The sequence below is a fragment of the Felis catus genome, chromosome E2, assembly GCF_018350175.1.
Source record: "Felis catus isolate Fca126 chromosome E2, F.catus_Fca126_mat1.0, whole genome shotgun sequence".
NCBI classification, from domain to species: domain Eukaryota; kingdom Metazoa; phylum Chordata; class Mammalia; order Carnivora; family Felidae; genus Felis; species Felis catus.
In genome coordinates this window covers 11,520,895-11,543,783 of record NC_058382.1, presented here as the reverse complement: position 1 = coordinate 11,543,783, position 22,889 = coordinate 11,520,895, and the positions used below count along the sequence as shown (strand labels likewise).

Genomic DNA, 22,889 nt, shown 5'->3' with positions numbered 1-22,889 from the left:
TCTCCCTCTCTCTCCGCCCCTAACCCACTCGCATTCTGTCTCTGTCTCTCTCAAAAATAAACATTAAAAAAAAAAAAACAAAAAAAACAGCACACCTGTATCCCTTGGATATATTCTTCAGTGCTTTTAAGAAAATGTATTTACAGGGGCTACCTCAGGCGGTGGAGATTGTAACTCTTGATCTCGGGGTCGTGGGTTCAAGCCCCACGTTGGGTGCAGAGATTATTTAAATGAATAAATAATTAAAACTTAAAAAAAAAAGATAGTATGTATTTACATATATTCGTACATAAACTTGATAAAAAAAAAACATACATAAGAGAGCCACAAGCAGAATGTATCTTTGCTACATCAAGATACATAATTATGTGTAGAAAACCAGCATTGATATGTTCTTAGTATATTAATTTTTACTAATCTTTTCCAAGTTGTTTCCAACCGCAGTGTTGGCCTGAATCGCCTAGCCCAACATTACTAAAACTTGGGACTAACCCTTGACTCCTTGTCTGCTTCTCAAGTACTTCAGTTGACTTGAAGTTCTAAAATGTGGCTCTCAAAGGTGCCGTGCCTCCAAAATGCTGAGGTTCTAGATTCTTAGGGTCCTCTCACTTTGGGGTCCCAGGGGCCTGGCGTGTTAGGTTTCCTAGGTCTGAGGTTAGAAGGTCCAAGCCCTTGCAGCCCCGCGGCCACCAGGGCCTTTTGGGAAACATGGGCAGCACCCCAGATACGGCCTCTGGGGGCATCTTGTCTTCCCAGCAGCCCAGGGGCTGCCTTCTCAGGGGCCCTCCCTGCTCCCTGCTCCGCCACCTGCCCCGGGTCAGGCCCTACCTAGCCCGTGCTGAGTCTGGAGGAGGTCAGGCAGACCCACGTTGCAAAGAAGAGGCTTGGGACTCACCACCTGTCCTGCTTGCCTCCTCAGGATCTTCATCATCTGGGTCATCAGCAGCTGGTTCCGCCGAGGGCCGGCCCCTCAGGACCAGGCGGGCCCCGGAGGAGCCCCGCGCGTCGCCAGCCGCAACCTGTTCCCCAAAGACACTTTAATGGTAACCGCCGGCTGGGAGGCCAGACTCGGGAGATGACGGTGTGGGGGAGGGTGTGAGGGAGCGGCTTGAGCAGTTGGGACGGACAGGTCCCTGGTCACTGTCGGCCGCGCACGGGTCTGGGCTTGAGGAGCTCCGGGTCCGTTCTCAGCCCATGAGACCTGTGTCAATCTAGCAACACGCTTAAGGAAAGAGTAAATTCTGGTTTTGTGGGGAAGAGAGACATCAGAGGTTTCACGCAGTTGTTTGCAAACTCTTTTAACAGGGCCTGTAGGTATTTCAAAAGTCTGCTTAGGTTTCAGAATTGCGAAGGGAGGTGTGCGGGGGACGGGTTGGAAAGAAACGGGAGGGAGAGAGCGAGGAGCCCGGCAGAGGGGGACGAGGGACACGCGTCCTGCAGGATCCCGAGTGGCCGGGGTTCGGGAGCACCCGCAGCCAGGGCTCAGACCCTGGTAACCCAGACTCCTCCCGCCTTTACGCTTCTCCGCAGCTCTGGGATCCCCGACTGCACAGAGTTCTGGTTAGCGGGTGCCCGCTGCTCAGATGCGCTTTATCAGCGGGCCTCTGGGGCTCTGGACAAAGATGGCCATGGGGACTTGTGAAGGGAGGGCGCTCTCCGAGGCCTGGTTTCTCCACTCCCCTGGTGTTTTCAGGGACCAGCTAACCCTCTTGCCGCTCCGACTGTGCTTTATTCACAAGCCTGCAGAGCTCTGACCAAGAAGGCTGTAAGAGACTGAGAAGGGAGAAGATAATTGCGGAGACTTTGATCCCTTCTGACCCCAAATTCTACTTACTTTCTTTCTTTCTTTTCTTTCTTTGTTTCTCTAAGTAAGAAGTGGGGCTCGAACTCACTCCGTCGCTGGCCAGCCGAGCCAGTAAGGTGCTGCCCCCAGATTCTAAGTGGCAGGCTGGCCGTTCTCCGGCTGTTTCTTGCTCATGGATGCCACAGGCTCGGAGCAAGACAGACGTGGTGGCGGGGGAGGGTTGAGAAAAAACATTTATTCTAGCAGCTGCCGTTCTTCACCTGCCCCCTTTCCTCTCCCTCCGCAACACCGGGGGTATCAGTGTGCTGCCGGCTCTTTATCCCCCAGCCTTCAGAGGCTCGGCCGCAGCCCTGAGCCCCCTCCCCGCCCGCCCCCCCCCACAGAACCTGCACGTGTACATCTCCGAGCACGAGCACTTTACAGACTTCAACGCCACGTCGGCGCTCTTCTGGGAGCAGCACGACCTCGTGTACGGCGACTGGACCAGCGGCGAGAACTCGGACGGCTGCTACGAGCACTTCGCCGAGCTCGACATCCCGCAGGTGGGGGCAGCTCCCGGTTTCTTCCGACTCCCAGTCCCGCCGCCGAGTGCAGGCTCCAGGCCGGGCGCCGCCCTCCGTTCTCACGCTGTGTGACCACAGGGAGGTCCCCGAGGTCTCTGGGCCTTCCGTGGCCTCCCCATCTGAAAAATGTGGGTGGGGTTGAAATTGGTCTGGGATCCTCCCAGCTACCTCTAGGGTAGAGAGAGAGCTTAAGTGACTTACAAGGTCAGACGGCTCGTGAGCGATTCGAGCTCAGGCCGTCTGGCTCTGGACTCCGGCAGCCGCAGGTCCGCATCTGTCTCCCCCAGGGAGCCTTCCTTGACGCTCAGGCTCGGGCAGCTGGCCTTCTCTGGACTTCTGCATCCAAGCCTGCCCGCTCTGGGTTGTCCCTCCCAGGGCTGGTTTGGTCACCACTGTGTCCCCAGCCCTGCACGGCGTGGGGCCGATACCTCAGCGAATACACGTGTCAGTGAAAGTAATGGATCGGTGGACCAGTGGGTGGGGACGTCTCTCTGGGGCTGCCCTGTCTTTCATTTCTCCCCAGCGGGTCTTCTCCTCAGCCCCTGGGTGGGGGGGGGGGGAGTGATGTCTGCTCTGGCTTGGTGCCTGGAAGTAGGGTGCGTGCACAGTCTTTCCAGGCGGGTAGGGTAGCTTGCAGAGGAGTGGCGCGGCCGAGACCTCAGGCCCAGCTCCCGGCCCCGTCCTCGTCCTTGCCACGAGACCCCAGGAAGGCCGAGGGGGCCGCAGGTTGGGTGGGGAGAGCTGCTCCGCAGCGTCCAGTCTAACCCTCCTTCCCAGCTGCTTTGGGGTGGGGGGAGGTGGCTCGCTCGTGCCTGATTTTGAGTTACTACTTGCATTTCCCACTCGGGGCCGCAGGGGAAGCACCGGGTTTGGTCAGGAGCCTTTGCCGGAGTTTCCACGGGAAAAGCAAGGCAGGCAAGGGAAGCAGCTTAGGATTGGCTAGTTCGGTGGGCTCTGGGCTGGAGGGGCGATCTCCAGCGGTGTGGACCTGGTGCTGGGTGATTCAGGGCAGCTTGGGGTATGAGATCGGGCAGATCAGGGGAGTGGGCAGGAGTGTGGGCTTGGATGGGCAGGTGAGTTGTTTGTCTCTAGGAATTAGTAGCCCTGGGCGGGGCGGCCTCTCCCCAGCCAGGGGAGACCCCCCCCCTCCCCAAGATGTTGAAACAATAAAAATACACAAAACATAATTAACACAGAGGTGGGCTTAAAAGGCAGGGAAGTGACGGGGACACGGTGTGGCCAAGTTAATCCAAGCTCTGCTTGAGGAGCAGATGGGCCTCAGGCACACGACCACCGTCTTCGGTTTCCTCATCTGCGTCAGGTGGGAGTGAGAGTAGTCCCCTTCCTGGGGAGGTCGTAGGTGACAGACAGGCACAGGCAGAGAAGGGGGGGACACAGACGGTGACAGAGCCACACGGGACCCCACAGACTGGCTTCAGATCCGCTTATTCACCACATGTCACATGACCCTCCTCGTGAGGCCCACTTGCCTCATCTGGAAAATGGGGCCAGTAACACCACCGCTGCGTCAGGTGTATGTGGGTTACTTACACACGCGTGACTTGGAGGTCACCAGCGGAAGTGACCCTGCCTTGCTGCCGGACGGGTTGGAACTGCTGGCGTTTCTTGAGCTGCTGCCCCGTGCCCGAGTGGCCGCGCCGGGGCTCTCGGGTCACTTTGGCGCTCTTGTAAGCTCAGGGATGGCCGTCTGCGTCGTGCAGCCGGGCACTGAGGCCCCGCCAGGTGGAGCCCAGGGTCACATAGCCAGGGTGCGTTCGAGGCGGGGCTCGGACCTGAGCGTGTCTGACATCAGTGGCTTGCTCGCGGGCGCCCGGCCACGCCGGCCCGCGCCAGCACTCCGGAGCAGGGACCTGGAGCCAGGTGCCGAGAGGGGCCTCAGTCCTTCCTTTTCCCCTGTCGGTCCGCCTTGCAGAGCGTCCAGCAGAACGGTTCCATCTACATCCACGTCTACTTCACCAAGAGCGGCTTCCACCCAGACCCCCGGCAGAAGGCCCTGTACCGCCGGCTCGCCACCGTCCACATGTCACGGAGTAAGCACCCCCAACGCCAGGCCCACAAGGGCAGGCAGGAACCCCAGCCGGTGGGGGGGGGGGCTGGGGTGGGCAGGCCAGCTCCAACCGGGAGCTGACGGGGGAGGAGTCAGAGAGCAGGTAGGGAAAGGGACTTTTGACAGTCGGGACGGGCTTCCTAGAAGGGGAGGGCAGGGGGAGGGCGGGGCTGGCTTCTGCCCGCTGCCAGGCCTGGTGGGAGCGGACGTTCCGGAATGGTCTGTGAGGGAGCAACAAAGAGTAAGCAGGCTGAAGCCGGGAGGACACTTGGGGCTCATCTCCTGCGTGGCGTCTGTAACCGCGCGAACGGGTCTTGCGCAAACGCACTGCCCTTCGGGGGTCCTGTGGGGTGGTGCCTGGCTCCCAGGGTGTTCTCGGGTGAGTGTGCTGTGAGGGCCACGCGGCTGGATGAGGCACCCCCCTCCCCGTCCCCATTCTGGCCGGCCAGCCGTCTGGCGCTGGCTGTTCACCAGAAGAATCCCGACTCTGTGGATAAAACCCAGGGACTCCGAGTGACCCCGACAGGCCCTGGGGGAGGGCCGGCCACTTGGGACTTCCGACGTAGTCTGACCGGGGGTTTTTCTCTGCCCGGGGCTTCATCTTAAACTTCAACTCTTCTTGCGCATACGCGGTTTAAAATCCAAGTAATTCAACGGGATGGCGCAAGTCCTGTCTCCCCTCACCTCGCCCCCTTCCCCCCGCTTCCCACTCCCTGCAGCCGACTGCTTTCAAGCTCCGGTAGTTGCTGAGCCTCCACACTTCCCGATTAACCGGGTGATGCCGCGGTTTCTTGGTTTTCCAGTTTTAGACATTTTTCTTCGCTTCCTGCTCTGGAAGAGAAAACCCTAATACAGGAGTAAGATTTTGATTATGTTAATGTTCGGTGGCGTGGCTTGTTTGCATCCGAGCCACGTGGTGAGCACAGTTATTTTTCCCTTCCGGTCCAACTTCTCATTTTGCACGAGCTTGATCGTGGCTGGCGTCTTTTTGCTCCCACTTTGTGTCTTTGTCCTGGAGTCCACCGTGTCCTGATTGGCCGCCCAGTAGGACTCTCTCACCGTACTTGGGCTTCAGCAGATCTAGAAACTCCATGGCTCCCTCAGGAAGTTCCCGTTCCCTTCTTGTGAGTCTCGTGTGCCCACCTTGCTTTTTGAGTTCAGATCCCTCCGGCTGTTTTTGTGTGGGGCAGTGATAGATGTACGTCTCCTCGTGCGGGTTAGGTCTTTGCTAATTTTGGAGGGTATAAAAATATCCCAGAGGACCATCTGATTTTTTCATTATCGCCTGTACTGGGCAAAACAAAAGGTCGATGACCCTGTCTCAGTCTCCAGAACTGATTGGCGGAAGTCCCCTCGTGTGTGCTGAGCTCTGCCGTGTGCGTGTGTCTGTGGAACATGATGTGTGGCATCCGCTAGCGGGATCTGGTGCAGGCAGAGGCAAGCGGAGGGAGCGTGGCTTGCGTGGGTAGACTCCACAGGTGTGGCCCCGGGAGTGGGATTTGTTGGGAGCTCCGGGTTAGATGTGCCGGACACCTCGGAGGCTGCCTTGAACGTGACCCAGGAGGGGGGCGGCTCACCCGCCTCTCATTTGCCCCCGACCGACGCCAGTGTTATTTTCTGGGGTTTTGCCTCTTGGTGAAACGTGATCCGTATTAATGCGCGGCTAAGGTCATGTTCGTGGTCAGCGTGACACGTGTCGGCGTGGTCTGCAAAATAGCATCTGTAGCCCGTGGACCTGAAAAGCCCGCTAGGACCCCCCAGGCCTCCCTTCCCGGCCTCGCAGCTAGGACCCCTTGGAGCAGGGGCTTGGAGGGACTCGAGCTGGTCCCACACCAAGTCCAGGGGGAAGAACGGGAGTGTGGGATCAGAGAAGTCCCCTCTGTCTCTGTCCCCAGAGGGCCAGTAGTTAGGGCACAGAGGAGGATGGTGTCATAGAGCTAACAGCAGCCACAGAAGTCCTTTACGTTTTCTAGTGGCCACTTAGTGTTAGCAATAGTTTTATTGAGGTCAACACGTTGTCATTTCAGTGTGGAATCAATGGGGAAAATTGGTGAGGTATCTTCGTCTTTGCCTTAAGTTTGTTTGTTTTTGTTTGTTTTGTTTTGTTTTGTTTTGTTTTGTTTTGATGTTTTTATTCTTGAGAGAGAGACAGAGCTCGAACGGGGGAGGGGCAGAGAGAGAGGGAGACACAGAATCCGAAGCGGGCTCCAGGCTCTGAGCCGTTAGCACAGAGTCCGACGTGGGGCTCGAATTCATGAACTGTGAGACCTTGAGCCAAAGTTGGACACTCAACCGACTGAGCCACCCAGGCGCCCCCCGCCTTACCTTTTGTAGTCTAGTGTGTGTGACGCACTCACAGCAGATCTCGGTCTGGCCCAGCCACATCATCAGTGTCCACAGCCTCCTGTGGCCACTGACTATACTGGCTGGTGCCGTTCCGGGAGCTGTAACTGCGAGAAAAGGGGACTCTTGTCCCCCACGGAAGGCAGGCCCATCTCATGTTATAGGCCATTTTGCATGCCACCAAATCATAAAATGCCACCTGAGCCGAAGCCACTCTCCTTCTGGGGCCAGGCCGGATACGGCTCCTCCCTTCCCTGGACAGCCTCTCCCCGGAACAGGAGCAGGGCACGTCCGCCTGGAAGGTTCCCTCCAGGATGCCCACCCTCGGGTGTTTCCTGCTCTCCCTGGACATGGAGGCAAGGTCTCCAATGAATGGACGTGGGAGGAGTGGTGGGTGATGTTGACGCCGACGGGGAGAGCAGCAGGCTCTGGCCTGAAACCAAAAGCCAATTCCCAGAAGCCTTTTCACACTTGAGCTCATCCATAGAGTCCAAGAGTCCCGAGCCCTGGTTCCGAGTCGGTGAGGGGGATCTGGGCCCTGTGGCCGGTGTTAATGTGACGGGCAGGGACCCTGTAGAGCAGGGAGCCACTTCCCAGCGGTTCTGCCAAGAAGGGGTGGGGCTTTGAACCCCATTCTCCGGAGGAGGGCCTGAAGTCCAAGGAAGCGATGTAGCTCCCGGAGGTCCCTCGGGGAGCCGGAGCCGGGATGTGACCCCAGAGCCCCCGCTCTTGGCCCGCTCCCTTTCTCATTTCCCCCTCTCTCCCCGGCCCTCGGGCAGGAGGGAGTCCTGGGAGGGGCGGGTCGCCGTCGTGCTCCCACGAGGAAGAGCTGAAGAGTACGGGGCCCGGGCGGAGGAGGGGAGACGGAGCTCAGGCGGGCACCGGCGTCCTCTTCCTGGCAAGCCTTGGCAGTCTTCCGGGCAGGGTGGCAGGGAGCCCGTAGGCAACCTGGCCTCTGCAAGGGGAAGTGAGGTCCACTGCCGGCTGGGGATTCACAGCCCCTCAGTATCTCTCACATTGGTGGCTCCGGGCCTTCTCCAGAACTGTCCACAGCCCCCCTGTTTGTGTCTCTGGGTTCTGCTAGTTGTCAGTCCTGGGGCTGGCAGACCGGACGAGGCAGCAGACGAGCCAGCCGACGGGGAGGTGAACTTGGGGCCGGGGCAAAAAGCGGTGGAGGAGACAGAAGTGGCAAGGAGGGCGGCTGGACGGCCTCCTGCAGTGGGGTGGGCAGGGAAGCCTGTGGAAGGGGAGCATGTCACCAGGGACCTGAAGGGTACAGAGGAGCCAGGCGGGAAGGTTCCGACCAGGGCGGATGCGTGCCGGGGAGATGGAGCGGCACCTCGGAAGGCCCGGGGTTGGCAGGTGCGAGGAGAGAGGAGTGAGGCGGGCGAAGGCGGGAGGTCGGTGCGGCCGTGGTGAGCGTGGCAGGCGCCCTGCTCCAGGAGCGGGAGCCTTTGGAGGCTCTAGAGCAGCTGCACGTGAGCTGATCCTTGGTTCAAAAGGATCGCTGCCTTGTGGAGAGAAGGTTATGGGGGCAGGAGCGGGCCACCTGGGGGCCGGGAGGAGAGGGTGGCCCGCGGGTGGGAGGAGGGGTTGGATGCGAGGCACGTGCTGGGTGGGGGGCGGCCGATGGGACGGACCGAGCGGATTCTGGAGAAGGGCCACTCCAGGGCTTTGCCGGGGGCAGTATGGCAGATGTTGGCGTCGCTGTGACGTTGGGGGATTGGGCGGCGGGGTTTGAGGGGGCAGTTGCGGCTCTCGGCCACTGTTCTCATCCGCTGCGGGCTGGAGGCCAGTGCGTGGCTGTTGGTGGGCAGAGGTCCGGTGTCCGGCGCCGGCGGGTCTCATGTCCCCCCTCTTTCCTCGCCCCCCACCCCCCCCCCAACAGTGATCAACAAATACAAGCGCCGGCGATTTCAGAAAACCAAGAACCTGTTGACGGGAGAGACAGAAGCTGATCCAGAAATGATCAAGGTAAACGCGAGCACAGCTGTCGGATCTTGGGGGAGCACCTGGCCTTTCACAGCCCAGCAGCCGGCGTCCGCGGGTTCCCCTGTGGCACTCCCACTGAGCCGCTGTGGGGGCTTGCTTGGGCCACCTCGCCTCTCTGTGCCTCAGTTTCCTCTCTGGAAACCGGGTAAGGGGTCGGAGCTACCTCTCAGGCTGGGGAGGACTCCGGGCAAGCATACAGCAGTCAGCACCTACGGAGCAAGCGTTCTGCCCGCTGAACACGCGCGTACTTAGACGCTTCTCACCAGCCCCGCCGGGAGGGTCCTGTCACTGTTCCCATGTTCAGACCAGGAGACTTGCCCGGAGTGTCACAGTCAGGACCCGGCAGGGCCCGGATTCACACCCAAGCAGCCAGGCCCCAGAGCCCAGACTCACCCTGGCACAGAGTAGGCACCTGATGATGTGACTCTAGCAGGAATACTCCCTGGCAGGCTGGGGTGCTGGGTGTTAACCCGTGATGGGCGCCAAGACCTTCCTTTCTCTACAAGCTGGTCCCCGGTGAGAGGGATGGTCCCCAAGCCCGGAGGCTGCGTGTGGGTCCCACATCCGTGCTGTCACAAGGCCAGGCTTTGCAGCCTGGGACATGACCCCATCCACGACCCCAGGCCTGGGTCTCCTGCTCTGTTAGGTAGTTGGGGGGATTCTGTAAAGGCTGGTATGGGGACCGTCCGGGGTGAGCCTTTGGCCAGTGGTCACCGTGATGGTTATTGTTCTGCTGTCTCAAATGTCACGGGAGCCCTCAGGAGAAAGCAGGCGGGTGTCTCCGAGGCCCCCTCTCCCAACCCTGCCTCACTCTGTCTCCCCTCAGAGGGCCGAGGACTATGGACCCGTGGAGGTGATCTCCCACTGGCACCCCAACATCACCATCAACATCGTGGACGACCACACGCCGTGGGTGAAGGGCAGCGTGCCTCCTCCTCTGGACCAGTGTGAGCCCCCACCCGCCCCGGGCCCTTGCCCGGGCTGTTGCCTTGTCTTTCCACCCCCACTCCCTGAGGGTTTTGGTCCCCACTACTCCCAGCACTCCCCTTTATCTTCTCTCCTTCCTGTACCTTCTGGTGACCCCGGCACTGACCGCCCGCGTGTGTGCCAAAAGCAGTCCCCTGGCAAGTCTCACCTGGCTCCTGAGCTGTTGGACCCAACGTCTGAGGTTGGGACAGCATCACCTACAAACCCAGATTTCTGACTTCTTTCACAAAGCCGATAATGTTGGAATCATGGATGGGGCAGCCGTGGGCTGGAGCTGAGCCCTAGCTGTCCCCTTCCGGCGGGGTCCGCCTGGCTCTTTCTGCCCTGTTCCCTCCGCTGAGGTCAGGCAGTCCCTTGGCCCCTTGTGGTGTAGCCAAAAAGCGTCCCCTGTCAGAGGGGCCCCGTCAGATCCCTGCAGGCCCCTGGATGTGCCGCCTTCGTTCTTGGAGGTGCGAGGGCTCTCCCCAGCCTCTTGGGTGCCGGTGGCCTGCAGCCCGGGCTAAGAGGCGCCCCTGCCCCACGTGCCGCAGATGTGAAGTTTGACGCCGTGAGTGGTGACTACTACCCCATCATCTACTTCAACGACTACTGGAACCTGCAGAAGGACTACTACCCCATCAACGAGAGCCTGGCCAGCCTGCCGCTCCGCGTGTCCTTCTGCCCACTGTCGCTCTGGCGCTGGCAGCTCTATGCCGCCCAGAGCACCAAGTCGCCCTGGAACTTCCTGGGGGACGAGCTGTATGAGCAGTCGGACGAGGAGCAGGACTCAGTGAAGGTGACAGGGGACAGGGGGCTTTCCAGCACCTTCCCGGGCAGCGAGAGTGGAAGGGGGAGGGGAGGTGGCAGCCTGAGGACCTCCGGCCCGAGCTGCCTGCCCAGCTCCACGGTCTCCTGGGCCCCCTCCTGTGGCAGGCCCCGGCTGGCTCGGGGGTCCTGTCTCCGAGGCTCCTGTGGACCTTCTTGTCACAGCCTTTATGTCAGCTTGGTTGGGCCTTCTGGGTCTGGACCTGTGTTCCCCTCCCCCCCCCACCGCTGCCACGGCCTGTCCCCTTGACCCTGAGCTCCGACTCCATGTCTCTCCTCCCCCTTACTGTGTCCTTGAACGTCTCTTGTTCCCACCTTTCTTCCTGGCCTGTGTCCGTGACCTGGAGACTCAGTGGTGCCTCCCTGGGCTTGTCTCTGGTGTTGAGTTTCCAGTCCTCACCCCAGCTGTCCCTTCATGTGTTTTGGTCACTCTGCCTCTCTCCCCATTACTGTCTCTCCACCCCCCTTGCCTCCCGTCTGTAAAGCACTTGCCCGCCTCTCCGTGCCCCCCTGCCCGTCCTGACCCACTCTCCTGCTGGCCAGTGTGCTCTCTCTGCCCCGGGGCAGCCCCCGGGCTCCGGTCTTCTGGGGCCCAGGGGAAGGGGAGTGGGGCTGGCTAACGAACATGCCGCAGCGGTCACCCCTGGGCAAGGGCGCAATGGTGCTCACCGGCATCTCCCCCCACCCCTAGGTTGCCCTCCTAGAGACCAACCCCTACCTGCTGGCGCTCACCATCATCGTGTCCATCGTCCACAGTGTCTTTGAGTTCCTGGCCTTCAAGAACGGTAGGTTTGGGACCCTGGGGCCGATGAGAGGCCACAGGGGCTGGGGATAGGAGGGTGTGCGGTGGGGGCTAGGGTCTGCCCCCTTCCTTCCCTCCTTCCCCATAGGTTCGCCCTCTACGTGGGGTCTCTCAGCCCCGCTCTCCAGAGGCCTGAGGGGCTGGGGAGGGTAATGGCCCCAAAACTCCCAGCCCAGAAACTCCCATCCAGCGGGTGTGGCACCGGGGAAGGAGCTGGCCTGCTGTGCCGGCAGAAGCCAGGATGGCACCACCAGGAAGCGGGGCTGGGGAACTCCAGGGCTGGGAACAGGGAAGCCCCAGGGCTATTCCCGCTGTCCTGCACAGCAGCTCTTTGGTGGGAGAGGCCCCTCAAGGCTGCGCGGATGGGGACCACCTGGGTGGGGAGGCAGCAGCCCTCTCCCCAGAAGGCCCCTAGGTTCCAAAGGCCAACAGTGCTGATGGCCAGCGTTTCAGGGGGTACTGGCCAGGTGCCGGGCCCCGTTCTTAGTGCCCTCACTAGGTACTTGCCGAGTCCCCATGACCCCAGCCCCACGAGGAAGCCTGTCGTTACCTCTGTGCTTAGGGGTGAGGAAGTGGACGCTCAGGGAGGTTAGGTAACTTGCCCGTAGTCACGCAGCTCCCACGTGGCAGAGCCAGGATTTGGACCCGGGCGGAGGCTCCATCACCCAGTCTCATCCTCTAAGCCCCGTGGGCCACTGCTTCCTTCCCCGGAGAGCGGCAGGCGGGGGGCGGGGGGCCTCCCGCTCTACAGCTTGCGCAAGCAGCAGTACTAACGGGCACTAGCATTCTTAAGACGGTACTGCCGTGGTTGAGAGTTACCTTCTAGAAGTTTCTACCATCCAAATGGGACAGTAGGTGGTGGCGACCACTGGTAGCTGTGCCGTGTGGAGCACTCGCTGTGCCTGGGCACGCCGTGGCTCCCAGACTTCCTGCTGACTGCCGGCTGGGTCGCCTGGGGTCCCTCTTCCTCCTGAGAGATGAAGGCACAGAGGGCATGGTCACTGGCCTGAGGTCACTCAGCAGGGGGATGGGCCCCGGGGGCCTTTATTCGTGCTCGTTGCCTCCCTGGTCCACCCGCCTCCAGCAGACCCTGTCTCCGTACCCTTTTTTCCCGGTCAGGACTGGGGGGTTCTGTGGGTGTCCCCGCGTCTGATGCGGGGGCAGGGCGAGCATGCTGGAGCCCTGGAACCAGAAGCAGAGCAGGGTGGACAGCCTCGCACACTGATGCAGAGCCAGCCCTGTGTGAGCCTGGGCCTGGCCTCGCTCCTGGGAGGCAGGCACTGGGGCGGTCGGCTTCCTGTGGCTGCAGGTGGGGACACTGCCGTTACCCACTTTGGCCCACGGGAGGCCGGGGCTCAGGGAGGGGCTGGCCTAGCCTTGTGGGTGGGGTCCGCCAGGGGCACTAGAAGGAGCTGTTGGAGACCAGTGCCCAGTCCCTTGCCTATGCCCCAGGCGTGTCCGAGGCCCTGCAGGGTTTCAGGGCGGTGGGCTGGAGGAGCTGGTCTTGAAGTGCGTGTCCCAGAGCATCGTGCCCAGGGGAGAGAGCATGGCACCGGGGGGACAGCCTGGGGCTGGTGTCACGCAGACCTGGCTTCCGTCCGCATTCCACCAGGCCGGGCTGTGTGGCCCGAGGAATGTGGCTTCCCTGGCCAGCCTCGGCACCTGACGCGTGGCAGTGCGCACGGTCAGACTGCACCCTGGGGGTGGGGGCGGGGGCGGGGGCGGGGGTGGGGGTGGGGTTCCACCGTAAGGACCGCAGTCGTCCTTCCTGCCTGCCTGCCGCTCTGGCACGAGACTCTTCACGGGAGCGGAGGGTAGTGTGCGCCACTGCCCGTGACAGACCCAGCGCCACTGTGGCGCGTTGGGGGTCTGAGGACGGGGCCTGAAGGAGCTGCAGGAGGGGCTCAGGGGCTCCGCACCCTCTCAGCTTCCCCCCGCCTCCCGTGCAGATATCCAGTTTTGGAACAGCCGGCAGTCTCTGGAGGGCCTGTCCGTGCGCTCCGTCTTCTTCGGCGTTTTCCAGTCTTTCGTGGTCCTTCTCTACATCCTGGACAACGAGACCAATTTCGTGGTCCAGGTCAGCGTCTTCATCGGGGTCCTCATCGACCTCTGGAAGATCACCAAGGTCATGGACGTCCGGGTAAGGCCGGGCCGCTGTGCTGTTCTGGGGGCCACCGGGACTTGGAATGGCGGTCGTCTGCGCCAGCCAGACCCTGGAGCTGGCCCCTGGGGGTTTCCCAGTGCCTGTTGCACTCCCAGGACCAAGGGGATTTTCACACCAGGGGATTTTTTGGGTCACACATGGGACAGGGGAACTGGGAACAGTGAGGAAGGGTGGGGGTGGGAGCCAGCGTGGCAGCCGACCACGGCCTCCCTCCCCGTCTGCAGCTGGACCGGGAGCACAAGGTGGCAGGACTCTTCCCCCGCCCAACCTTCAAAGACAAGTCCACGTACATCGAGTCCTCTACCAAAGTGTATGATGATGTGAGTGTCCTCCACGGTGGGCCCCGGGGAGGGTCTCCAAGCACCCACATGCCCTTGGGGGGCCCAGGAGATGGGCAGTGGGTGGGGGGCTAGGGCATCTGCCCGCCCACTGGCGGGGCCCTTCTTTATGGCCTGCGTCACACCCTCCGGTGTTCCGCGCCTGCCGTGTATACTTCCTGTGCGAGTCCACGGTTCCTGGGGCCACCTGGAAATTCCCCTGGCCCGGCCTGCCGGACCGGGTGTGGGTGGGTGAGGGTGGGGAGCCGGGTGCCAGCCCTGCCCCGCGTCCCGCAGATGGCGTTCCGGTACCTGTCGTGGATCCTCTTTCCGCTCCTGGGCTGCTACGCGGTCTATAGCCTCCTGTACCTGGAGCACAAGGGCTGGTACTCCTGGGTGCTCAGCATGCTCTACGGCTTCCTGCTGACCTTCGGTGAGCCGGCCTCCCGGGGCGCCCGCCGCAGACGCTCCCGGGCCCCACGCCGGGCCCTGCTGGTGCCCAGCGGTGGTCCAGGAGGCCGGGCCCTGCTGGTGCCCAGCGGTGGTCCAGGAGGCCCGGCCCTGCCCTCCTGATGCTCACGGCCCGATGCGGGAGGGACTCCTCCCCAGACAGGGACAGCCCTGGGTGGGCAGGGGTGGCGCGTGAGGAGCCTTGAAGGGGGTGAGGGGAGCCTGGTCCAACGTGGGGGTCAGCGAGGACTTTCCGGAGGCCACGCACGGCATGCTTCGGTATGTCCTTGTCCTCAGGGGCCCCTTCAGAGTCAACAAGCAGACGGGCGAGTTACAGCGGGTGCCGCGAAGGGGTCGAAGTAAAGGGGTTTGGGGAAACCTCTTGGGGCATGATGTGTAAACTGAGGCCTGCAAGCTGCCCGGGGTGGGGCGAGGGAGCTGTGGTGAGATGTGCCTGGGCACGGGAGTGGTGAGGGGCCGGCGGGGGGGGGGGGGGGGTTAGGGGGGGGTTGGTGCTGGAGCGGAGTGCGGAGGGCGAGACCGGCAAGGCGGCCAGAGAGGTCGGGGGTCAGGACGCCCCTTCCTCTGCTCACGGGCGTCCCTTTCCCCGTCACTGCAGGCTTCATCACCATGACACCCCAGCTCTTCATCAACTACAAGCTCAAGTCTGTGGCCCACCTGCCCTGGCGCATGCTCACCTACAAGGCCCTCAACACCTTCATTGACGACCTGTTTGCCTTTGTCATCAAGATGCCCGTCATGTATCGGATCGGCTGCCTGCGGGACGGTGAGGTCCAGCGGGCGGGCGGGAGGGCCGGCGCGGGAGGCCGCCGCCAGACCCGGGCACAGGCAGGGCCCTGGTCTGAGGGGTGCCACGGCCGCCCCCTCACGCTGCCCCCCTCGCCACCCCACCCCCCCGCCAGATGTGGTCTTCTTCATCTACCTCTACCAACGGTGGATCTACCGCGTCGACCCCACGCGGGTGAACGAGTTTGGCATGAGTGGCGAGGCCCCGACGGCAGCCGCCCCTGTGGCCGAGGCCCCGACAGCAGCAGGGGCCCTCCCACCCCCACCCGCCCCGGCCCCTGCCACAGCCACCACCGCCGCCGCCAGGGAGGAGGCCTCCACGCCCCCGCCCGCCAAGCCCACCCAGGGGGCCAGCTCTGCCACCGAGCCCCAGGAAGCCCCTCCAAAGCCAGCAGAGGACAAGAAAAGGGATTAGCCGCCCCTGGTCCTCCTCTTCCGCTCCGGCTCCTGGTGACCACCACCCCCGCGGCCCCGGCCCCCTCGCCTCCCCTCCTTGTCGCCCTTTCCCTGGACAGATGGGGCCAGGGTGGCAGGAGGCCCCCGCGGGCCAGAGCCCGGCGTGTGTTGCGGGGGCCGGGGCAGGCCGGGGCACGCTGTTTGTGGAGGCGCCGTCTGTCCGTGTGTCCCTCTGTGTTTCTAGCCATCTCGCCCTGCCAGCCCAGCACCGTTGGGAATCATGGTGAAGCCGACGTGGCGCTGCCGAGGGGGGTGCCCGGGCGGGGGGGCGGCTGGGGCCCCTCTGCGGGATGCCTGCGGCCATCCATCATCTTGTCCCTTGTCCCCCCGCCACGCCCCTCCTCCCAGACCGCCACCCTTTAACACAGTCTGGATTTAATAAATTCATATGGGTGTTTAACTTAAACTCAGCCATCCCCCCTCGTGCCTGCCTTCCTCTGCCACCTCGGAGGGCAGCTTCGCCGGGGTGCGGGTGTCTCTCCTGGGTCTGCAAGGGAGACCTGCGGAGTGCAGGACGGAGTAGAGTGGGAGACAGTGACCCCCCGTGACCAGGCCCTTTCTCCCCCTTCTCCCCCTCCCGGCAGCCCTCCAGGGGCTTCCGTAACTGTCCCCATTTCACAGACGGGAAGCTGTTTGCTGTGACCTTATTGCACCTGCGTTCTTGCCCACGAGGCTGCATCTGGCCGTGCCCCCTCCCCTGATGCTCTCCTGGCCTCGTGCTGCCAGGCAGGGCAGCAGCACAGGCCCACCCCATGAGTCAACTCCCCATCAGGCTTCCTTGTTGAGTAGTCCCCGCATCCTAGACACACAGCCTCCCGTCTCTGGGCCTCTGAGCTCTCCCCGCCAGGGTCACGGTAGGGGTACGGGGGTGAGTCCTTACTCAGGGTGGTGTGCCTGGCTGTCGTGCTCTGTAGCTGTGGAGGTGACCTCTGCCCCTAGGACCCAGCCAACACGTCTTCCCAGCTGTCTGGGCTGGGACTGTCGATCCACTGTAGAGACGTGGGCTCTGCGTCTCTGGATGTCCCTTCCCTCCGAACTGTTGGGACCTCACGTTTCCAGATTTACTGTTTTGGGGGGTGGCCGCATCAACACAGGGAGAGGACGCCCAGGGCCACACAGGGCTCCACTGCCGACCTCCTGCAGAGCCGGGCAGGGAATCCATGAGGTCCTGGGAAACATTGGCACACGCAGGGCCCCGCGTGCACACACGTGGGCAGCGGGCCCCTCCTCCCCTCAGGCAGCCCCACGGACCCCCAACACTCCCTTCCCTGCCCTACATCATCCCAGGGTTGCCAGTGCCCCGGGAGAAAGCCCGGACTCCTCTGTGGGGCTTCTGTCCCACGATTCTAGGAACCAAGGAGGCTCTCAGGCCCCCTGGACTCACTAGCCCCCCGCAGGCACAAGCCCAAGCCTTTGGCAAGGCCCACCGGCAGTACCCCCCACACTCGGGAGTCCCACCTCTTCACTCCCACTGAGACCACCTGGTCCAAGCTGTTCCCCGTCTGTCCCTGCCCCTCCCATCCACTCTCCACTCAGCAGCCAGAGGGTTTTCTAAGGTGCAGACTTGACCCTGCCTGTCCCCTGTTCAGAACCTACTGTGGTTCCCAGTATGCTTGGGAGAAGAGTCCAGGCCCCTAATAAATGAGACCTTGGGGGATGGGAGGGACTTCACCCCCACAGCCTCGTCTTGCTTTTTTTTTTTTTTTTTTTTTAAGATTTTCAAGTAATCTCTATGCCCAATGTGCTTGAACTCACAACCCCGAGATCAAGAGCTGCACGCTCCACCCACTGACGGAGCCAGCCAGGCGCCCCTCGTCACCCTTGCTTTAACTTGCCATGATCTCTTATCTTCTGGCTCTAGACCCTGCTCTTCCCTTCCCTGGGACGTGCCCTGAGGCACACAACTCATTATCTTACCCTGGGCGTCCCCCACATTGCAGTTCCAGTATCTCTTCCTCCAGGAAGTCCTCCCTGACTACCTGATCCGGGACCCCCAGCTCCCTGATCTCTCACCCCAGCCCTGCCCACTATGAGTCATCCCTGTCTAGGGACAGGTTATTCTCCACTGGACTGAGCCTCGTGAGCACAGAGCCAGAGCTGTCTCAGTCACTGCTCTGTCCTCTGGGAATGTTGGCTGAGCACATGTTTGTACAGTCTCTCACAGACAGGTACACATCCAGAAGTGTGGACCTTGGCGGGGCCTGCATTAACACACCGGTGGAGAGACTGACATGCAGTCAGTCCACAGATTTTTCCCGAGCACCTCCCCTGCACCTTGCACTGAGCGGGGATGGGGGTGGGGGTTCTGCTTACACAGCAGAGACCAAGATAGCCCCAAGCCTGCCCTCAGGGTGCTCAGAGCCCAGCAGAAGCCCCGAATGCTGGGGATTTCTGGCCTGTGCTTTTGGTTATCCACCCAATTAAACAGTTACGAGGCCAGACGTTTGCAAGGGACGGTGGGGGGGGGGGGGGGGGGGACGACTGGGCTCCTGGTCCTATTCTAGGAGCCGCTATTAGATGTTCCTTATCAGGAGCCAAACTCTAGCCCGAGGTTTGTATGCGGTTCGCTTCATCTGTTAAATTTAATGTTACTCAATGTCCCCATCGCCTTACAGGCCACATTTAACTCTTGCTTCCTCTACTTCTCTAGCGGTCACCCCAGCCTCCTTGTTCCTTGAACATGCCATGCACGTGCCCACCTCAGGGTCTTTGCGTTTGCTGTTTCCTGCGTCTTGAACACTTCTCTAGGTAGCCACAAAGAGCCTTCACCGTTTCGACTCTGCTCAGACGTCATCTCAGACCTTCCCTGAACTTCCTAACCCAAACAGCACCCTCCAAAGTCAGTCTATACATCCTGCTTTATTCTGTAATGCTGCGGTCGCCACCAGATACACGTTTGCTTATCTGCTTTATTTTTATTTTTTATTTTAGAGAGCGAGAGCATGAACAGGGGAGAGGGGCAGAGGGAGAGCAGAGAGAGAGAGAAAGAGAGAATGAGAATCTTTAAAAAAAAATTTTTTTTTAATGCTTCTTTTTGACAGAGAGAGAGACAGAGCATGAGTGGGGGAGGGGCAGAGAGAGGGAGACAGAGAATCCGAAGCAGGCTCCAGGCTCCGAGCTGTCAGCACAGAGCCCGACGCGGGGCTCGAACTCACGGACCGCGAGATCATGACCTGAACCGAAGTCGGACGCTCAACCGACTGGGCCACCCAGGCACCCCGAGAGAGAATAAGAATCTTAAGCAGGCTCTGCCCGACACAGGGCTCGATCCCAGGCCCTTGGGATCATAACCTGAGCCAAAATCAAGAGTCGGCTGCTGGACTGACTGAGCCCCCCAGGTGCTCTGCTTATCTATTTTTCCATCTGTCCTCCCCCACCTTCGGTTTCAGTTCCATGGTGGCAGGGGTTTTATTTGTCGTCTTTCTTGCTCTGTCCTCAGCTGTTGGGCCAGTGCCTAGCACATACAGAGCTATAGTGTCAACTATTTTTAGTATCTTATTAATCCTGACAACCATCCTATTATAAGACCCATTTTACAGATGGGGAAACCAAGGCTGAGAGACGAAGTCAGTTGCCTGAGGCCACACAGCTGGTAAGTGGGAGACCTACGATTTGAACCCCAACAGCCTGATTCTGGACCCTCGAATCATAACCTCTCTTGCAATGCTCTTGTCAAATGCAGGCTACAGCCTCCAGGCGAAAACCAGCTTTTTCCAGGTTTTGGGTGATTCTTACATTTTTGAGTGGTTGGAAGAAAACAATCTCAAAAATATTTCGTTTCACATGAGAGTTCTACAAAGCCCAAGTTTCAACGCCCATGAAATAATGTTTTATTGGGACATGGCCGGGCTCCTTGTTTCTGGGCTGTCTTTGGCTGCTTTTTTGTGGAAAAGGTTTGCTTGATATTTTGCTCCAGGGCAACACTTGGGCGGGCTTCAGCTATCTGCATCACCTGAAGGCCCGAGGGCCACACTTTGAGACTGCTGCTGTACCCTATTCTGCTCTCCACGAGGAGGCACCGGGCCTGGCATGGTGAGTGCTGTGACCCTGGCACACACACAGCAGGTGCTCAGTAAGTGTATGTCAAATGAATCCATGAGTCCGCATGGGTCACGGAGAGAAGGGGTGAAAATTTGACACGAGTGGGCACAGGATGCTAAACCCTGGCAAATTAGGACCTAATGGTCAACCGGTCATTCTCAGGGACAAACAGGGAAGGCCTAGGGATGTGACCTAACCAAATAGCTGTCCCTCTTTGAGCCTCCGGCTCCTGCTCTGCAATAATGGTAATTTGATCACATGCCTCTGAGGCTGGTGCAAGCTGGGAGATATAAGGCCCCAGGTAAGCCCTTTGCTCAGGGGTCAGCTTAACATGTACACTGGGGGCTCGGCGGTCACCGTGCCCACAATGAGTTGCTGAGCCCTCGAGGTGAAAGTGTTCTGGGGCATTGGGAAACTTGAAGGGGTAATGGGGGAAGAATAAAACATCCATCCATGCACTAAACATTTAATGGACACCCACTGTGTTCCAAGGGATGTTCTAGGCGCTAGGGTTAGAGCAAGGAACAAGACAGACAAATCCTAAAACCGGCATTCTAGCTGTAAACGTTTAAGTACCTTCAGTCCCAGTTCACCCTTGAAGAAACTGAGGCATAGAGAGGCTGCGGAGGTTTTCGTAAAGATCATTATTACCAATGGCAGCTGGAGCCCTGGCAACCTCCCGATCCCGAAGCTTCCCTTACAGAGAAACAGCAGTTTCAGCTCCCGCTTGCAGACCTGGGGGGCGGGCCTCAGTTTCCCAACTTGCTCCCGGGGTAGGACGTGAGTGGCCCTAAACAAGCCTCAGTTGTCTCCCCCCAGAGCACTGGGCAGCGGCGCTCGCCCAGCCCCTCCTGTGCGCCTAGCCTCCTATTCCCGGCCGGCCCCGCCCCCGCGACCACGTGACGCGTGGGGGTTTTCCCGTTCCCCTAGCGTGACGTCACGATGGGGTGCAGGCCAATGGGCGCGCAGGCCGGCGGCGCCGGGGAATTCCGCCGCCCCGCCCCCGCCCGCCGCCCGCCCGGCCCGGCCCGGCGCCCCCCGCAGCCCCGGGCGCCGCGCGTCCAGCCCGGCCTGTGGCCCCAGCCCCTGCGCCGCTCGCCCGACCCGCGATCGTCCTCCGGACCGTGCCTTCTGGCCGCCCGGCCTGCCCGCGTGTGTGTTTTGATCTGGGCCGGCCTCCGGGCCGTCCGTCCCCACTGGTCGGGCCATGCCGAGTCGCCGCGTCGCCAGACCGTCCGCTGCGCCGGAGCTGGGGGCCTTGGGTAAGCGGGACCGGGGTTCAGGAGAGGAGTCTGGGGCGGGACTGGAGATGCAGGGGTTCTGGAGGGTCCTGGAGTAGTCTGGGGGGTCCTACGGGACTCTAAAACGTTTGGGGGGGCGAGGTTGAGGGTTCCGGGGACACTGTATTAGAGGGAAGGAAGGAGACAGAGGATAGTGACGGGGTCCAGCCCAAGGTAAGAGGGAGGCGTCCCACTACAGAGTGAGAAGGGGGCGGGGCCTGACCCTGAGGCAGAGGAGGAGGCGGGGCCCGACTCGGAGAAGGCGGGGCGGGAGCTGCTCCTGCGGAGTGGGGGCGTGGACAGATTCACCGAGGGCGAAAATGAGGGTCCTCGCTCACCGAAGGGGGCGGAGCCTGACTCTGAGAGCAAGGAGGGGGCGGAGCTTAACTCTAAGAAGGAAGCGGCGTCGTACTCAGAGTAAGGGGGCGGGGCCTGACTCTGCCAGGGAAAAGGGGGTGGGCCTGTTCCGAAAAAAGAGGGGCGGGGCCTGCCTCGGAGAAGAAAGGGGGGTGGGGCCTGCCTCTGGAGAGAAGTGGCAGGGTCTGAGAGGGAGAAGGGGACTGGGTGACACTGAAAACGTGAAGGGGGAGGGTTGATCTTGAGAGAAAGGACGGAGTGGGGGCTTTCCTAACTGAGGTTAAGGGCTCCTCCAGGCCCTTGAGAAAGAGAAGGAGCCGGCCTCAGTGTGATGGAGGGTGGTGAGAATGACAGAAACTGGGGAACGGGTCCAGAAGTTGGAGAAGGAAGGTCAGACCCTGCACGCAAGAAGGCAGAAGGGGCGTGATCCAAAGGGGCGGGGCCACGAGAGGAACGGGGTGGGGCCTGGGAGATTCTCCGGTCCCCCCCGCAGCCGCCGCGTTACCTCCTGAGACATGCCTCCCTCCCTGCAGGGTCCGCTGACCTCTCCTCGCTCTCGCTCGCCGTTTCCAGGACCACGGGTGAGCAGCCCTCCACAGTTCCGGCCCACCTGCGCCCTCAGGACGGGGGAGGGGGGCGTCCTGTGGAGGCGGCACTGGGCACGCCTCTTGTCTGGGGTTTCGCCCAGGTCCACCTCAGCTTTCCTCTGACCACCTGTATTCATCCCCGCCGGTTGAGATGGGGGCCCCAGATGCCCCTACCTCCCGGGTGATTAGGAGCTGGACAGGTAAAACTAACCACCTATTCACCCTCTAAGAGGAGTCCTCTTTAGAGATTTACCGTGGCAGTGCAGAGGGTAATAATTACACACTGGTGCCACCCATCACCTCCTCCCTGTGTGAGTGCCTGCAAATCACTTCCCCTCTCTGGGCCTCAGTTTGCCTCATCTGTAAGATGGACATAATATCAGTGCCTCCGTTTTGGTGGCAGGGATTGAGAGGATTCAATGAGCTGATACAGGCAGGTCTGCAAAGCAGTTTCTGGCACACAGTAAAGTCCCCGTAAGTGTTGACTGTTAATGGCTTTTACTGTTGTTGCTGCCGCTGTTGTGGTTGTTACAGAGCCTGTAACCATGGTTCTTAAACCTTCGTGTTCATCAGAGTCATTCAGGGAGCTTGTTAAAACAGATTGTTGGGCCCTACCTCTAGAGTTTCTGATTCAGTAGGTCTAGGAGAGTTTGCATTTCCAGCAAGTTCCCAAAAAGAAGCTGAGAACCACTAGTCTGTACGGCCCCTCAGCCAGTGCCATCCAAAATTCATTGCTGCCCAAGACAACGCAGAATCATAGCTAAATGACAACATCTTCTCTCCTAGAAATCTTCTGGGATTTCGAGGGCAGGGATTGAATCCTGTCACCGTGAAAACTCAGTTGGCCCTAGTGGGCTGGGGCTGGGCCTCTGTCTGGAGGTAGATCCTTGGGATGGACCTGCAAAGCGCTGGCCTGGCCGTGGAGGAGGCTCAGCGGGTTCTCTAACAGGGCTGAGAGTTTGGACAGCGGTGAAAGGTGGGGCATGGCACTGGGGACAGGTCCTGCCCGAGCACTGGTTCCGGGCAGGAACAAGGCTGAGGTTTTTCTGGTGCAAGACCTAGATCTT

At 60.8% G+C, this 22,889-nt stretch overlaps 2 protein-coding genes across 11 annotated transcripts in view; both read left to right on the top strand.

Moving 5' to 3' along the window:
• CLPTM1 (CLPTM1 regulator of GABA type A receptor forward trafficking) overlaps positions 1–15,963 on the top strand; it is a 31,804-nt gene extending 15,841 nt beyond the window's left edge. Inside the window, exons 3-14 of the mRNA XM_023244957.2 lie at positions 920–1,043; positions 2,188–2,346; positions 4,301–4,418; positions 8,667–8,752; positions 9,597–9,717; positions 10,288–10,532; positions 11,253–11,346; positions 13,313–13,503; positions 13,752–13,847; positions 14,142–14,277; positions 14,914–15,081; positions 15,218–15,963. Coding sequence (XP_023100725.2) covers positions 920–1,043; positions 2,188–2,346; positions 4,301–4,418; positions 8,667–8,752; positions 9,597–9,717; positions 10,288–10,532; positions 11,253–11,346; positions 13,313–13,503; positions 13,752–13,847; positions 14,142–14,277; positions 14,914–15,081; positions 15,218–15,516 — 1,837 coding nt within the window. The 3' untranslated portion in view covers positions 15,517–15,963. The remainder of the gene's footprint in view (positions 1–919; positions 1,044–2,187; positions 2,347–4,300; positions 4,419–8,666; positions 8,753–9,596; positions 9,718–10,287; positions 10,533–11,252; positions 11,347–13,312; positions 13,504–13,751; positions 13,848–14,141; positions 14,278–14,913; positions 15,082–15,217) is intronic.
• Positions 15,964–20,601: 4,638 nt separating this feature from the next.
• The window catches only part of RELB (RELB proto-oncogene, NF-kB subunit), a 29,271-nt gene continuing 26,983 nt past the window's right edge, over positions 20,602–22,889 (top strand). For 3 of the 10 annotated variants that reach the window (XM_045046428.1, XM_023245919.2, XM_045046426.1), the window contains exons 1-2: positions 20,604–20,860; positions 21,769–21,816. In XM_045046428.1, coding sequence (XP_044902363.1) covers positions 20,806–20,860; positions 21,769–21,816 — 103 coding nt within the window. In that variant the 5' untranslated portion in view covers positions 20,604–20,805. Of the gene's footprint in view, positions 20,861–21,428; positions 21,626–21,768; positions 21,817–21,843; positions 22,023–22,889 lie in introns of those variants that run through there. The other 7 variants (XM_045046429.1, XM_045046427.1, XM_045046433.1 and 4 more) reach the window with 5 other exon arrangements.